The sequence below is a fragment of the Hyperolius riggenbachi genome, chromosome 5 (genome assembly GCF_040937935.1).
Source record: "Hyperolius riggenbachi isolate aHypRig1 chromosome 5, aHypRig1.pri, whole genome shotgun sequence".
Taxonomy (NCBI): Eukaryota; Metazoa; Chordata; class Amphibia; order Anura; family Hyperoliidae; genus Hyperolius; species Hyperolius riggenbachi.
In genome coordinates, this window is record NC_090650.1 from 162499251 (window position 1) to 162517143 (window position 17893).

At 43.9% G+C, this 17893-nt stretch overlaps 1 protein-coding gene across 1 annotated transcript in view; it reads right to left on the reverse strand.

The window, feature by feature from the left end:
* Window positions 1–17893, reverse strand: part of VPS41 (VPS41 subunit of HOPS complex) — a 1049902-nt gene that overhangs the window by 57020 nt on the left and 974989 nt on the right. The window contains exon 24 of the mRNA XM_068238292.1: window positions 1647–1691. Within this exon, the coding sequence (XP_068094393.1) occupies window positions 1647–1691 (45 nt within the window). The remainder of the gene's footprint in view (window positions 1–1646; window positions 1692–17893) is intronic.

Genomic DNA, 17893 nt, shown 5'->3' on the forward strand with positions numbered 1-17893 from the left:
ACATGCCGGCGAGGATCAGACCCCACCAACAGAAAGCTCTTAAAGCTGCAGTGGCCTAATTTGTAAAAAATAGCCTGGGGGGGGGGGGGGGGGGTAAGGCGGGGGGGATGTAAAGCCTGTGGTCCTTAAAGCAGTTTAAAACCCTGACATAATATTCAATAAAAACATGTTTACCTACTTTTTATATGCCGTACGGTTATCCTATTTGCATTTGTGCTTAAGTATTAGTATTCATTTAGAAGTTATAGGTTTCCAAAAGTACAGTTTTTTTCGTTGTGAGCTGACTTTGCAGTCAGAAAATGTGTCACATTCCTTACTTGCTGCATTTAACGAAACACAAGATAACTTTATCTGAAGTTTGGATGCAGCAGCATTTCACTGCACTCAACTTTCAAGCTCTGTGTGTAACCCTTCAAATGTTGGTCTAGTAAAAAAAAATGCTGGTTGCATATAATATGCTGTAAATAATGTTTTGGTGCAAAGATGAAATGCAGGGTTATATTCCACTTTAAGTGGTTAAAGTTTAAGAAGATCTAAACTTAAATTAAGCAAGCAGATAAGAATACAACACACTTCATAACAGTTTAATTTCATATTGAAAACTCTGCCCTATATTAAAATATTTTATATTGAAATGGAAATACTGTTAGTCAAATTCAACTGGATTTTGGAAAATATTACTAATATAATACTAATATAATAATATAAATAATAATAGTTGATGATTCATCACTCATTCCTGTAGCTGTTATGTTCGATTTTGAATTGGAAAATCATTTGGGTATTTTCTAGAGTATGAAGGCTTTTATGTGACATGAATTTATGCTGCAAAATTTGTAAGTGAAATTAATTGATCTCTTATTGAAAGAGAATAGACTAACTGAGTAGCAACTTAGGTGGCCCTACACTTGTTGATGTGGCCAACAGATAGATCCCTCTCTACACATATCAGAGATGATCTATCTGGTCTAAACCCTCCACAAACTGTACACAGATTTTAGCATAAAAATAATTTAAGAATCTGTGCACATTGCCTGTCTATCTTTGTCCACCCCCCCCCCCCCCCCCCCCCACCACCACCTAGTTTTGCAGAGTGTAGGGGCAGCAGAGCACCTCTCAGCTGTCCACCGCCACTTTCTCCCATGTCTTCTCTCCACTGCCGAGGCTTCTCCCTGTCTCTTCACTCCTGAGGAGTTATGTGTCAAATGACTAAATGCTAAAGTCTGAACACTAGTGGCAATGTGACACATGCCTTAGGGTGACCACTAGAGGCCTCTAGTATTTGGCTTCTATTGTTTGCCATATGACACACAGCTCCCCAGGAGTTAAGAGACAGGTAGAAGCATTGGTGGTGGTGAGAAGACAAGTTAAGAGTAGCTCTGTTTCCACGTTGGTTGGCCTGAAATTGAACGTTCCTAGTCATGCGCTCTCGACCCGCCACTGATTGAGCGCAATCTTTTGTACAGCGTGATTAACTAAATCGATTGATTTTGACCAAAACAGATTGGGCATCACTTGCAGCATCAATTTCTAGCAGATTTGTTCAAATTATCGAATCATTCAGATATCAATGAAAAAATTTGCCACCTTAAGTTTTACTTCAGTAATCTTATCAGTAGAGTGTGACAGAAGAAGAATAACAATACCTGTTGGCAGAACTGGAGACAAGCAGACTTCACAAATATTGTCCTCTGAAAAAGAAAGATACATACCAAAATTAAAGATGTTTTTTTTTTAATTGCTATTATGCATTTATATTGTTCTGAAAACGTTTGCAGCTTTAGGCTCCCTGCACACTGCAAAGCCGTTTTGCGATTCCGATTCCGATTCCGTTTCCGATTCCGATTCCGATTCCGTTTCCGATTTTCCTTGAATACATTCAACAGAAAAACGGATCAAAAAACGCAGCATGCAGTTAAGATTAAAAATCTGAATCGGAATCGGATGTAAAAACAGATTAAAAAGCGGAATCGGAATCTGAAATGCATGCAGTGTGCAAGAGGCCTTACAGAGTACCTTAAAGAACTCATGGTAGTAGCGGTTTCTCAACGGAGCTTACATTCTAATGTGCCAACCATATTCATAGTCTGATGTCCCTTCCACAGTTTTGTGCCAGTTTTGGAAGTAAACAATTAATTTCACTCCACAGGCTGTTTTACCCTTCCAGTCAAAAACAATCCTCACCTTTCAATGCTCCTCATATTTATCTGGCAATAGCTTTAGCACTACTTATCACACCTAAATGATCTAGATTACATTTTTTTTCACCACAAGTTAGGGTACTTTCCCACTTGCACATGTGCGTTGCGCTACTATTGGATGTGCACACTTACCTCGTTGCCATGTGGCAGGCATGGATCATGTGGCAATGCACTGCAGAGTTTGTAGCAGCTTAGTGTCGATTTAGCTACTTCCACCACATCACGTTGCACGGCAGGTAGTGTGAATAGTGTGAAAAGTATCGCTGAGACTTATAGCCATTGCGACATGGGAGCGGACCACAACACAGATCGATGTGGTATGTGTGAAAGGTGCCTTAGGCTTTTTGGGAGTGATATTCTCATTTAGTAATTACTTTAATTTAAAAAAAAGAAGAAAACATTTAAAAAACAAACTATTTTTCCCTTTTCAACCCCTATAGTTTTAAAATAAACAATGTTACTGTAGATAAAACCCACACATTGGCCCATAAGCAACTATTTCTCCTACTTTATCTCCTAGGAGATCATTTTCATGTTCTCTGTAAAGGGACTCTGTGCAGTAACTAAAATCCAAATCTGAACTTACCTGGGGCTTTCTCCAGCCCACCGTAGGTCAGGAGGTCCCTTGGTGTCCATCTGGCTCTTCTCCCAGGCCCTGCTCAGAAATGGCTCCCGGCGACACTGGACCTGAGTGTCAGGCTCCTTCTTCCTGAAAGATGACGTCAGTCGTCACCACGCCGGCCGCCTCACGGTGGCCGGCGTGACAGTACTGTGCATGCGCGGTTTAATCGCGCATGCGCAGTACTGTCACGCCGGCCGCTGTGATGCGGCGAGGCGGCCGGCGTGGTGAAAACTGACGTCATCTTTCAGGAAGAAGGAGCCCGACACTCGAGCCCAGTGTCGCCGGGAGCCATTTCTGAGCAGGGCCTGGGAGAAGAGCCAGAAGGACGCCGAGGGACCTCCCGACCTACGGTGGGCTGGAGAAAGCCCCAGGTAAGTTCAGATTTTGATTTTAGTTACTGCTCAGAGCCCCTTTAAAATAACTTTTCAGAATTTTACAAGCAGTCCCAGGGTGTGGGGTCTAAGCAAGCACGGGTCTTCAACTGCACCACAAGGGATGTTGGGCCGTCACCCCCTAAAGGGTGGTGGACTTGTTTGCTGCCTGGTGCTCGCAAGGTCACGACCCCCAGGACTACCGCACCAGTGATGAGAAGAACAGAAGGGGTACCTTGCCGATGTGGGAAGGAGTATGGGACAGATTGACTAACAAACTAACAGAACAGGACCGTGCGGATGGATTGGACAGAAGGGACAAGCTGGACAGGAGTGACAGGACAGGAAGGACTAACCAGGATGGACTGGAATGGGACAGACAGGCTGGACGGAGCAGGGTGAATGGGCACTAACTGTATAGGTACCAAAGTACTGGACAGGGAACGCCGGATAAGTACCAAAGTGCTGGAGTGTGCAGCCTGGTAGGGACAACTCCAATAACAATGAACAATTCGGTATATAGTGTAATCAAAAATAGTAATACTTTATTAATATCAAAATAGGGGATAGGGTTGGGATAGGGTAATTAAAACTACAGAGGGAAATTTTTGCGGAGTCAGCATCAGCAATATATATGGCCGGCCATACAGTTAATCACGCAACACACACCACACACTCATATACTCCCCCATGCAGTTTAATATACTAACAGCGCTGTGAGAATGATAATGATGGAACCATGGTTCAGAGTCCTAATCAACTTCTCAAGTCTCTTCAGGGTTAGTGGCATGCAGGTGGTTAGTCAGACTTCATATATATATAGCAGCTAGTGGCAAGCTTCAGCAGTAATAATAATGCATGCATAGCGTAATGTAACATGGGTAGATCTCACCAGTGTCTTTAAAAGCTTCAGCAGCGCTGCTTCCAACTGCTATTAGATCAATGGGGTATATGTAATCATCAGGAGCTACTCTTCTCACCAGGTCATCATGTCAGTAGCCGTGTGCAGGGCGCAGCGTGGAGATTCGGCTGGCCGGCGTCCCAGCTCAGCTCAAAGTGTACTCTCCACGAACTTCCGTATGGAGCGCCCGTCCTGTGCCCGCAGTGGTTCCTGGGTAGGGTAGTTCTCGTGGGTAGTTCTGGACGGCCACACGTTGCACTGACTCCGCCCACCGACGCGTTTCACGCTGTGGGCGTTTCTTCAGGGTGTACTTCCCTCCTTTGTGTGCATCCATTTATATCGAGCCCCAGTTTCCTTCCTGGCAGGTCATTGGACAGCATTTACTATGGCAACAGCCGCTGCCAGGATTCAACAAAGGCAACCATGATTTCAGGAAGTGGCAAATGGGCACCTTTTTTACTGTATTTATCAAACAGACATTGTTCATATCGTTCTTTTTGGCAATTCGAATCTCTCCTCAATATCATTTCCGCTCCCCAGAGGGTACAGAGTCCATCTCTACTGGGAATTTTTTAGATTTCTTCATATTGTTAAAGGTGTAGTCCTCCTTTGGCTGCACCTCCATCACATATCGCCCCTTAAAGGGACATTGCACAAAATAAGTCAAGTTTCTACCTTTTTAACTTTTTAAACCTTTTAAACACTTCCAACAGGAGGGGGATGGACCAACGCCACATCCAACCTCAGAATCTTTAAATTAACCGCGCCTCACACACGCACATTGTCACGTATACGCATTCATGCGCAGAAATGCTCTCAGGTCCAATTCCCTATTGAGGCCATGTGGATACAAGGTATTGAGCCTATGTATCCACATGGCCTCTTTACAATATAGGACATCATCGTAGTCCCCCCTCCTACTCGAGATATTCAATCTGTAAATGCCCTTTACTTTAGTACCGGCCAGCTCACTATTATGGCATTCAGCATAATGTGTAGCCAAGAAACTTTTTTCTTCATTCTTATTCTCAATTAGGCACAAATGCTCTAAGACTCTGTCTTTCATCATTCTTTTAGTTTTCCCTATGTACTTTAGTCCACACGGACATTCAATCATATATATAACTCTTTCGGTTGAACAGTTTATATGCGATCTAATTTCATATGTGTTCTGGCCAGAACTATCGCAAAAGCTCTTATTGTCTCTACGATCTATGAAAGGACATAGCTTACACCCGGAGCACCTGTAGGTCCCATCTGGTATATGCTTATCTAACCATGTTGTTGTATTTCGCTTGTATTCGCTTTTAACTAATTTATCACGGAGATTAGGTGCTCGTTTGGCTGTCATAAGGGGTCTAGGCCCAACAATTTTTAGAATTTCAGGAGAGGCGGTCAGAATATTCCAATTTTTTTCTAATACAAGGCGCAAAGGTTCCCAGTGGGATCCAAAGGTGCTAATCAAACGCAAAAAATCATCCCCTCCATTCTTTATGTTTTCTCGACACTCCAATAAATTAGTTCTATCCACATTCCATGCCTTCCGCAGAGCCCTGCGTAGGGTGCGATGTGAATATCCTCTTTGTCTGAAGCGATCATACATTGATCTAGCTTCCATACGAAATGTCTCATCACTGGAACAATTTCGCCTTAACCTAATAAATTGTCCGTATGGCACTCCCCTGATCAAAGGGGGGGGGGGATGGTGACTGGACGCATGAAGCAGGCTGTTGCCTGCTGTAGGTTTGCGAAATGTAGAGGTAGATATTATATCTCCCTCAATTCTTAACTGTAGGTCCAAAAAGCTCAACACTTTATTACTTACACTATAAGTCAATTTGATATTTTTATCATTTTGATTCATTCTTATCATGAATTCCTTAAGTTCTTCCTCACTGCCAGTCCAGACCAGGAGCACGTCATCAATGTAGCGAAGCCACAGGGCGGCATGTGCCCGGAAACCCGGGTCAGAATATACACCCTGATGTTCCCATAGGCCCAGATGAAGGCAGGCATATGCCGGCGCACACGCCGCCCCCATTGACGTGCCCCTGGTCTGCCTGTAATACAATCCATCAAAGGAAAAGCAATTCAAGTTCAGGATCAAGTCCATCGCATCATAAATAAACTGATTGAACTCAGCAAATTCAGGGTAGTAACCTTGTAGAAAGAATTGTACTGCATGGAGTCCCTCCCCGTGCGGGATCGACGTGTACAGCGACTCCACGTCTACCCCCACGAAGAGGGCATCCGGGGGGACCCTCAGGTCCCCAAGTGCTCCCAAAAGGTTCTTAGTATCCAGCACAAAGGACGGTAATTGGCTCACCAAAGGTTTTAAGCGTTCGTCAACATATTTACCCAAACGCTGTGTGGGGCTCCCTATACCCGCCACAATCGGGCGGCCCGGGGGCCTAGACATATTTTTATGAACCTTAGGTATTGTATAGAAGGTAGGAATATTGAAAGTTTCGACCCTCATATATTCTCGTTCTTCCTCTGTAATTACACCCTTACTCCATGCATCATCTATCAAGCTGTTAACTTTATGGGCTATCAGGGGAAATGGATTCTCAGATAATTTTTGATAAGTGTCACGGTCACCAAGTAACCGTTTACATTCTGCAACGTAGTCCTCCTCATTTAAGAGGACCACGTTGCCCCCCTTATCGCCCGGCTTTATTATTAAGTTCTTAGCTTCCTGAAGCTCTTTAAGAGCTTCTTGCTCATCTTTAGTTAGGTTAAACCTTTCTGGTTTTTTAGTCCAATCAAACATTTTTAAATCCTGCTGGATTGTCTCATAAAAGACAGATACATACTTATTATTCGATAAGGGGGGCATTTTTATAGATCTCTTTTTTAATTTTGTGGGGACAAGGGGAGCATCCAACAGGGAATTGGGCATCTCAAAGTCATCCGTCCAGTCACCACCCCCACCTCTGATATCCTCAGAGGATTCCATCCCAGGTGGGTTGGTATCGTTTTGATCCGACAAGGAATTGTATTCCAACCCTTCAGTATGATTACTTTGGTCTTTTTTCTGGTGCCATAGTTTTAATGTCAATTTACGTAGGAACGGGCTCACATCCTTAAAGACTTCAAAACTGTCACCCCTAGTAACAGGTGAAAAGGACAGCCCTCTTTTCAGTAAAGATAGGTGATGTTCGCCTAGTTGGAACCTGGAGAGATTTATAACTGTCAAATCCTCCTCTCCTAACTCCTCCATTGATCCGTTTTGCTCCTGGTTATCATTCCTCCTGTAGCTCCCTGTTTGTCCTCTTTGTCCCTTCCCTGTTTGCCATCTTCCTCCCCTCCTGACTTATCCCTCCCCCACTTTTGCCACCTCCTCTGTCTGCTTCTGGTTCTTTTGTTTCTGTCTTTTCTTGTATGACTCCTCCCCCTCTGATCTCTTCCTTCCTCTTTGTCTAAAAAAGACACCGATTTTCTCGAACTTGCTCCTGATCCTACTGAGGTATCTGTTTCTCCACCTGATCCTTCATCGGGGGCTCTATTTTTCCTTCGTCTTCTATTATAGTCACGTTTTTTATTTAATCTCTCAATTGGGTCCAAGGCTCTGTCTACATCCCATTTTGCCAGGTCTTTTGTAAATTTTGCCTGTTTATCTTTTTTAATTTCTGTTTGAATTTTTTCAATTTGATTTTTCAGCTGTTCATTGAGGGGAGCAAAGTGTTCGTTGTTTTGAAACAGATTCAGGACAGATACGCTCTCCTGGACCGTCACTGTAATTTCCTTTAACTGTTCTTTCTCCTCCTCTGCAAACATCTGAACTATTTCTAGGCCCCTTCTTAGTGCACTCTCTTTCCATTTTTTAACAAAGCGTTCAGTAAGCAAGTTTTCTGCTGGGATAATTCTCTCCAGTATTCCCTCAGGCACAACACCTGCTTTATGATAAGAGTCCAGCAGTGATGAATTCCATTTACGCTTCAATTGTTTAATCAATAGTGCCTTGTGAATATTAAAATGTCCTTTTATTTCCTGATAGGCTGATTGATCTCTAATTGTGCTTTCTCTGAAAGAGGCACCTATTTCTTTCTAGACTATCTGGTATAACATATGCCATCTTATAGTAAGGCCCCAAGAAAGTATATTGCAACTGAGTTCCAAGGATGCACAAAATGCAGTACACTTTTAATAAAAACTATTGTCTAAAATTCCCAAATCAGATCGCAAAAAGGACTATCAATCCAACATATCATATAATTAATTTATAATGATCTGATGCAGTGAGCAGATTTCAACAGGCTCAGGTGGGGCATGAAAGAAAACCGCCTCCAAATTAGTAGAACAATTTATACTAATCCATCACAACTGCCAGAAACACAACCAGTTAACGTTAACTCCAATAACAATGAACAATTCGGTATATAGTGTAATCAAAAATAGTAATACTTTATTAATATCAAAATAGGGGATAGGGTTGGGATAGGGTAATTAAAACTACAGAAGGAAATTTTTGCGGAGTCAGCATCAGCAATATATATGGCCGGCCATACAGTTAATCACGCAACACACACCACGCACTCATATACTCCCCCATGCAGTTTAATATACTAACAGCGCTGTGAGAATGATAATGATGGAACCATGGTTCAGAGTCCTAATCAACTTCTCAAGTCTCTTCAGGGTTAGTGGCATGCAGGTGGTTAGTCAGACTTCATATATATATATAGCAGCTAGTGGCAAGCTTCAGCAGTAATAATAATGCATGCATAGCGTAATGTAACATGGGTAGATCTCACCAGTGTCTTTAAAAGCTTCAGCAGCGCTGCTTCCAACTGCTATTAGATCAATGGGGTATATGTAATCATCAGGAGCTACTCTTCTCACCAGGTCATCATGTCAGTAGCCGTGTGCAGGGCGCAGCGTGGAGATTCGGCTGGCCGGCGTCCCAGCTCAGCTCAAAGTGTACTCTCCGCGAACTTCCGTATGGAGCGCCCGTCCTGTGCCCGCAGTGGTTCCTGGGTAGGGTAGTTCTCGTGGGTAGTTCTGGACGGCCACACGTTGCACTGACTCCGCCCACCGACGCGTTTCACGCTGTGGGCGTTTCTTCAGGGTGTACTTCCCTCCTTTGTGTGCATCCATTTATATCGAGCCCCAGTTTCCTTCCTGGCAGGTCATTGGACAGCATTTACTATGGCAACAGCCGCTGCCAGGATTCAACAAAGGCAACCATGATTTCAGGAAGTGGCAAATGGGCACCTTTTTTTACTGTATTTATCAAACAAACATTGTTCATATCGTTCTTTTTGGCAATTCGAATCTCTCCTCAATATCATTTCCGCTCCCCAGAGGGTACAGAGTCCATCTCTACTGGGAATTTTTTAGATTTCTTCATATTGTTAAAGGTGTAGTCCTCCTTTGGCTGCACCTCCATCACATATCGCCCCTTAAAGGGACATTGCACAAAATAAGTCAAGTTTCTACCTTTTTAGCCTGGTAGGGACAGACTGGGCTGTACTGAAGTTCCACTCAGACAAGAAAAGGAAGTCTGGCATTATAGTTTAATTATGTTTGATTCAAAATACACAACTGATGCAAATGTGGCAAGAAACAGTGTGAGCAGCTGGTAGCATAAAAATACAGTGTAGCATCAAAATACCTGGGTGATGGGGAGGCAACTGTGGGCGCAAAATGGTGCAAGGCCTTACGACCATTTCGCAAGGCAATTGCAAGCTTCTTCTGAGGCCAAAAGTGCTGGGCTGTACTGACAGGTATGTATAGACAATGCTGTACTGGCAATGCTGTACTGACGGGGGGCTGTAACTGATGGGGCCATATTGGCAGGCTGCACTGACAAGGCTGTTCGGATGGGGCAGTACTGCCAGGCACCAGAATGGCAGACAGGACTGGCAGGGATCAGACTGAAGTGACAGGACTGGTAGGGAACAGACTAGAGTGACAGGACTTGCAGGGATCTGATAGCAAGGATCTGACAGGCTGGCCTGGTATCCCCCAAGCAAGCAGCCAAAGCCGCAACCAAACAGGCTTGAGAGGCAGTGAGAGACGGACAGAGTGCACAGATGTTGCAGCTCTGTGGGACGATGTAACAGCGCTGGTGAAATGAGAGTTCAGGGTTTAACCCTCCTGGCGGTTTATTAAAATCCGCCAGGGGGCAGCACAGCCGTTTTTTTATTTATTTATTTGTTTTTTATATCATGTAGCGAGACAAGGTCTCGCTACATGATAGCCGCTGCTCAGCGGCATCCCCCCAGCCCCCAGGAGATTCAAAGAACGGGATCTCCTGGAGGGCTGCGACGGGGCGGGATGACGTCACCGACGTCCTCGACGTCGTGACGTCAAAGGGGACTCCGATCTACCCCACAGCGCTGCCTGGCACTGATTGGTCAGGCAGCGCACGGGGTCTGGCGGGGGGCAGCTGCGGCGAGACGGATAGCGGCGGCGATCGGATTGCACACACAGCTAGCAAAGTGCTAGCTGCGTGTAGCAAAAAAAAGATTATGCAAATCGGCCTAGCGGGGCCTGAGCGGTGCCTTTTGGCGGCATAGCCCGAGCTCAGCTCGGGCTTACCGCCAGGAAGGTTAGATATCCTGACTCTCGTGCCAGCACTGAAGCCACGCCCACCGCCATGACTAGAAGAGACAGCGTGCACGTGCGCACGCCTAGCAACCAGAGGATGCTGAACCCGGAAGTCTGCCGGGTTGGCGCCCTGCCGCCATTGAGGAGTCGGCGCTAGACTCGGGGAGCGTTACAGGGCCATGTTGTCTGCTTATTTGTCGTGGTTAAGACAACATTTAAATTATGTCCCTAGTACAATATATGGTGACAATATTTTATTTTGATTTCTCATTGTACTCTATCAATGATTACAAGCCCTTATTTGCAAAAAAACAGTAGTATACCTCATGGCATACAAATTTAAAAAGATGAGTCCCTAAGGTAAGAATTCATGTATTCTCTTTTCAGTTCTGTCACTTTTTCCAGTTGTGTCACTTGTGTTTTTTGTTTTTTTTAATTATTATTATTATTATTTTTTTACAAGCGTTTTATTTTAGTGATTTTAGCACAGCATATAGGAAAATAACTTAATTGCTTTTGATTCTGTTTGTCACTTAAAAGATTCACACAACAGGTGTAGGTCTCAACCCTAGAACACCCCAAATGTTATTATCTTGCTTGTCACTGTTACAAACGATACCCTACATACATAATCAGATAACTTTCTGGGAACACAGCAGACTGTAAAGCTTGAGTACCACCAATGGCTTTTTCAAGGCCAGTTTATTTGTTACCAAATAATAGTGTATTCATGCTTAGCAAAACCCCTGGAGCATCAGAACATTCTATAAAAGCCATACATTTCACCATTCTGAAAACTAGAGATACAGGTCTCAGATACTGGTAATTTGTAACATTTGGACTTACTGTATATTCTGGCGTATAAGACTACTTTTAACCCTTGAAAATCTTCTGAAAAGTCAGAGGTCGTCTAATACGCCGGGTGTCATTGATGCTTGGTGATACTCCCTATCCTGTTACCGACTCTAAGATCTTGCTGCTGAGGACTGTAGTGAAGCGGTGCAGGCGCACATGTGTGAGATCTGAGAGGCAGAGGAGGAGGTAAATAGGATACAAGGGTGGGCTAGAAGGGTGAAAGAGGCGTGTTTTATGGGCACGGCGCGATCTATTATTCCATACCACTCTGATAAACAGGCGCTGACCAAACCACAGAGAGTTGACCAATCTAACCAGTCAATCGACTATATACTGTTATATACTGGGTACCACATAAAGTACAGTACCAGTATCTGTTCATACATAGCACCAGTATATGATTTAAAAAAAAAAAAACTTTATTTGGTGTGCGTTGGAACAGGGGTAGTCGTATACCGCGAGTATATCCCAAACTCTATATTTTAACTGGAAAAGTTGGGGGGTCGTCTTATATGCCCAGTCATCTTATCCGCCGGAATATACGGTATGTAGTTTTGCAGCTCTGAAAATGGTGTTTTCTCACAGTGTTTCAATAAATATTATTTTATGTCGCAGGGGACTCAGCTTTGAAACACCGGTAGCTTTTTGTGCACACAGCAGACTGTTAAAGGACATCCGGGGTAAAAATAAATTGATGATGAAAACAATTGTATCTATCCTCAGTCTCCTAAAAATGACTTTTTTTTAGATATCCCGCAATTGTATTTTATATGTAAAACTAGTTTTTAAGTTTTTACTGTTTAATTGTCTCTGCTCAATGATACCTTCTTTGAGGTATGCTAGAGTTCAAATCTATGAATTATTGACCCTTTTCTATCTCTTTCCTGTTCCAGGAAGCCATTTACTGACAGGAACGTATTGTATGGCTGTAATTACTTACCAGTGAGGGTTATGCTATAGTCTGACCTGGTCCTGACCCGGGCAGAAACTGTCACTTGCATACCTGATGTTTCAGGCAGAGAAAGAAAAAAGGGAACACAGCCTAGTTATTTGTGTGCTTGGCACTGTACATACACATGTCTATCTCATCATGTCACATGTCACCTCGAGTTTCCTTTAACCATAAGTAGCACCAATGGCTTTTACAAGGCCAATTTTTTCACCAAATATAATAGTGTAATTTGTGCTTACACCACCACAATATGAGCACAAAAACTGTGAAAAATGGAGGTGGGTGGTGATGGCTGTGTCCCCCTAGTCATGTGCAGGGTGCTGCTAGTACCTGGTAACCGTGTAAACTCCCACCCACCTGCCCCTCTGGCATATGCAGCATGGTGGTGCTTCTTTCACTCACCGGTTACTGGTCCACACCATCAACATTCCTCTGCAGCTCATCAGTCTCATTGCTATGATGCCCTCTAGGGGCTCCTCCCATCACGTGAGCCACTCCATGGGTCAGAGATGAGACTGCAGCTGACAGGCAGAGGGATCCCAAAGCAGCGCAGGCCGGTGAGTGAAACACCATTGTGCTGGATATGCCGGGGGCACTCGTACGAGAAACTCTGGCACTTGGGGACGTGGACACTCGGACTGGAAACTCTGGAACTCAGGGGCAACAGACACTCGGACAGCAAACTTTGGCACTCAGGGGTGACACTCTGGCACTCGGGGATGGCACTTAAAGGTGCATCATTTTACTGGTATTCCTGTGGCCATTGTCACTGAAGTTGGCATCGATCCTGATTACTCTTCGTACATAGGACCAGAAAAAGGGTTGAATGTTGCCATAATCTGTGATGCTAGACTGGTGCCAGGCGCGGACTGGTCATGGGGGAAATTTCCCCAAGGCCGCCTGTTCTGCCCCAAGGACATAAAGCTCAGAAATTAAGAGTAAAATGTTCTGCAAAGATGTAATGTGAGTTATTGATATATATGAAAATACTATATATCCTGCATGTATGTTTAGAGTTGATGGTTATAGAGTTATAGCTCACTGAGCCCCCTAGTGGTCAGTCTTTATATTATTAGTAAACTGCAAGGGTTCTTGGGATAGAAAGTTGAACAGCATTGTGGGATTAATTCCACCATTTTAGAACCCTGTCTGTGAACTGTGAGGAAGCACTATCCACCATCTCTTCTCTTGTGGCAGCATTCTTGGTGAGTGACTTATTGCTTCTCACACCTAGTTATTGCTACAGCATCTACTCATAACAGAGACACTCTGTAGTATGTTTCTGCATTGTTAGATTACCCTGTGCTGTATTCTTATACTGTGTGTCAGGAGCCTGAATGAGCACATGTATAATGCTAAACTGCAATATTGTTTATTCATGCATTGATTGTTGTAATCATTATATCTACTATGAGAGCCTTATTATACATTCATCTGTTTTCTAGTTTCACCGCCTGTGATTTCAATAAATACAAGACTACTTCAATCAGTCTCACTTATTGGGAGCCAGGAAGGTTTAGCTGCATGTCTTAGCTACACATAGGTCACATGTGTGGGGACAGAACAGTGAAACAAGAGCTGAAACACCAAGAGAGTGACAGATGACTACACAGAGGTCTGCTACTCCTATGCACTGAGCTGCACACGGAAACACAGCAACCCCTATACAGTCAAGTGCTGCAGTGAAACAGATACTTCTAGAGAGCGGTGCACCAAACTGACTATACAGAGCCCTGCTACACTCCATGCAGTCTCCTGCATACAGCTATTGCAGTCTCTACACAGTCTAGCACCATCAGTGAAATCTGACTACTCAGACCTGCTAACTAGTCACAGCAGCTACCTGCAAGTGATCGTCCAGCAACCCTCACATAGTCAAATATCTTCACCATCATGTCACAAAGTCGGGCATCTTTGACATCTTCACTTAAAACAAGATCCAGAGTCAGCGGATCTACTAAGTCATCTATCAGCAATGCAGCCGCCATCGCCCGTGCAAAAGTTGAAGCTGCAAAGGCACGGGTTGCGTTTGCAGAGCAAGAATTGCAAATGAAGAAAGAGAAAGCACGCCTTCAGGCTGAAAGTGCTCAGCAGCAGGCATCTATAGAAATGCAGAAAGCCATTCTAGAAGCTAATATGGAGAAACTTACTACAGAGAAAGAAGTTGCAGCAGCCACAGCTGAAGTAGAAGCCCTGGAAAGAGCCGCATCTCTTGGAAGTGAGTATAGAGCATGTAGCAACATACTCGGTGCAGATCTTGACTACCAAGACTCGCTAAAGCGCACCTCAGAGTATGTAGAGCAACACTCCAGACAACACAGTGACTCTGATCTACAGCAAGAAACAAAACACGTCACTTGTGAGACAATTCTGATGTCTCATAATCCATCACAGAGAGATGACCAGAACCCTCAATCCTGCAAACAAGAGAATACTGATCAACATTACAGCAGCTTGCAGAGAGTAACCCAGCCTCCAAATCAGCTGCAAGAATCCGTATTCACTCCAAGGCAAGAGCATAGAAGCCAGGGCGAACTTCCAGTTCCTAACAGGTATGATCAAACACCACATACTCACAATATCAATAAACCACCATCTAATCTTACTACTAGCCAAGCCAGTATTGACTTTGCTAAATTCTTGGCTCGGCGTGAGTTAGTCAGCAAGGGACTTGTAAAGTTCACTGATCGCCCAGAAGATTATAGAGCATGGCGATCCTCCTTTCAGAATGCAATACAAGGTTTAGACTTGTCATATAGTGAAGAGATGGACCTCCTAGTGAAATGGTTGGGGAATGAGTCAACTGAGCATGCTAAAAGGATCAGAACCATAAATGTAAATTACCCGCATACCAGACTCAGAATGATCTGGGCTAGACTTGAAGAGTGCTATGGCTCTGCAGAAGCAATAGAAAATGCTTTATTTAAGAGGATTGATGACTTTCCTAGGATTGCTAGCAAAAACTATCAAAAGCTCAGAGAACTCAGCGATTTGCTAATGGAATTACAAGTTGCCAAAGCTGAAGGGGATCTTTTAGGACTTGCATTCCTTGACACAGCCAGAGGTGTCAACCCTATAATACAAAAGTTGCCATTCAATCTCCAGGAACAATGGATTAGACACGGCTCTAAATATAAGGAAACTCATAGTGTACCATTTCCTCCATTCATGGTTCTTGTGGACTTTGTATACCATCAAGCAAAAATTAGGAACGATCCTAGCTTTGATCTAACGCTGTCATGTGCTGCACCACCAGGACTCCAACCTCGCAAAGCACCAGTGACAGTGCGCAAAACTAATGTTTCTCCTACAAATACTTTTGACAGGACTTTGAGTTCTTCTCGCCCACAAGATAAAGTAAAAGATCCAAGTAAGCAGTGTTCCCTGCACAGAAAGCCTCACTCCCTCTTGAACTGCAAAGGTTTCAGAGAGAAGCACATAGAAGACCGCAAAGCCTTTCTCAGGGAACATCACATCTGTTATAAGTGCTGCTCATCTACATCTCACCTCGCTAAGGATTGCAAGTTTAGTGAGAAATGCACAGAATGTGACAGCCCAAGTCACAACACAGCTCTGCATCCTGGGCCTGCACTATGGACTGTACAACATGCCAGAAGTGTCAGTGAGCCTCATGAGGAGGAGAGCAACACTGCCTCGGATACATCATCAGTTACTGCCCAATGTACCAAAGTTTGTAAAGGACTCATAGAAGGGAAGTCCTGCTCAAAAATCTGCTTAGTCTGGGTTTATCCAGAGGCTCATAGAGAGAAAGCAATTAAAGTTTATGCCATCCTGGATGACCAAAGTAATAAGTCCTTAGCTAAATCAACCTTTTTTGACATGTTCAACATTGAAGGTCCTAGTTCTCCCTACACTCTAAAGACTTGTGCAGGCACATCGGAGACGGCGGGGAGGAGAGCCACTGGGTACCTAGTTGAGTCCATGGACAATAAGACATGCTTATCCTTGCCAACTTTAATTGAGTGTAACCAGATCCCTGACAACAGGTCAGAAATACCCACACCGGAAGCAGCAGTACACCAACCCCACTTGAAACGTATTGCCCACCGCATACCAAAACTTGACACCCAAGCTCAAATCATCTTGCTTCTTGGGAGAGACTTGATACAAGTACACAAAGCAAGATAACAGATTAATGGCCCTCACAATGCTCCATATGCACAGAGGCTTGACCTAGGGTGGGTCATAATAGGAGATGTCTGCATAGGAAGTGTACACAGACCCACTTCTGTGAATAGCATGCTCACTAGCACGTTGCAAAATGGACGTCCTTCTTTATTCCATCCTTGCCACAATCATTTCCTGGTTAAAGAACTGCCTTACAGCACCAATCTGCCCTGTCCTGCCATTTGTTCTTCCTGCGACAACCACATAGCTGACAGTGACCAAAACCATCTAGGGTGCACTGTTTTCCAGAGAACACCACAAGACAACCAGGTGACAACATCTCATGAGGACAGATTGTTTTTGAATTTGGATGGAATGGAACAGGGAATGGTTAAAGACAAATCCAATAGTTGGGTCGCACCTCTTCCTTTTAGGCCACAAAGAAAACTACTGCCTAATAACAGGGAACAAGCCTATAAACGCTTCACCTCCCTTAGACACAACTTTCAGAGAAAACCAGAGATGAGAGTTCACTATAACTTTATGAAAGATTTCCCCTCACAAGACCACTCAAATGATCTAAAAGACTTAGACTTAGCAACTGACACTATTCCAGTACAATGTAATCTTGGACTACTATGGAACCTAATGTCTGACACCTTTACTTTCCAAGCCAAGAATGAAGAAAAGCCCTTCACCCGTAATGGTGTACTATCTACCATAAACAGCCTCAGCCTGTATGATCATTTAGAATTTGCATCCCCTGTTACTATCCAAGGCAAAGCATTACTCAGAGACCTAGGCTGTAAAACTTTAGACTGGGATGTTCCACTTCCCCCCGAACAAAGAGACTTATGGGTAGAGTGGAGAAACTCCTTACCAGCTTTATGTGATCTTCATATTGCTCGCCCATATGCCCCTGTACCCTCTACAGAAATCCAAATGCAAAGACTTTGTGTTTTCTCTGATGCATCTGTGAAAGCGAATGCTGCAGTAGCTTACCTTAAAGTGATAGACAACAAAGGACAATGCCATGTTGAGTTTGTCATGGGCAAAGCAAAACCTGTTCCTCTCCCTGAGCATACTTTTCCCAGGCTGGAACTGTGCGCTACTGTACTAGCAGTAGAGGCAGCTGAGTTTATTACCACCGAGATGGACATTGACATTAAAAAGACCAAGTTTTACACAGACAGTAAAGTAGTCTTGGGCTACATTTTTAATGAGACTAGACACTTCTACATTTTATGTAAGCAAGCAGTTCTGAGGATTAGAAGATCTACCAGCCCAAAAAAGTGGCAAACTATCAAA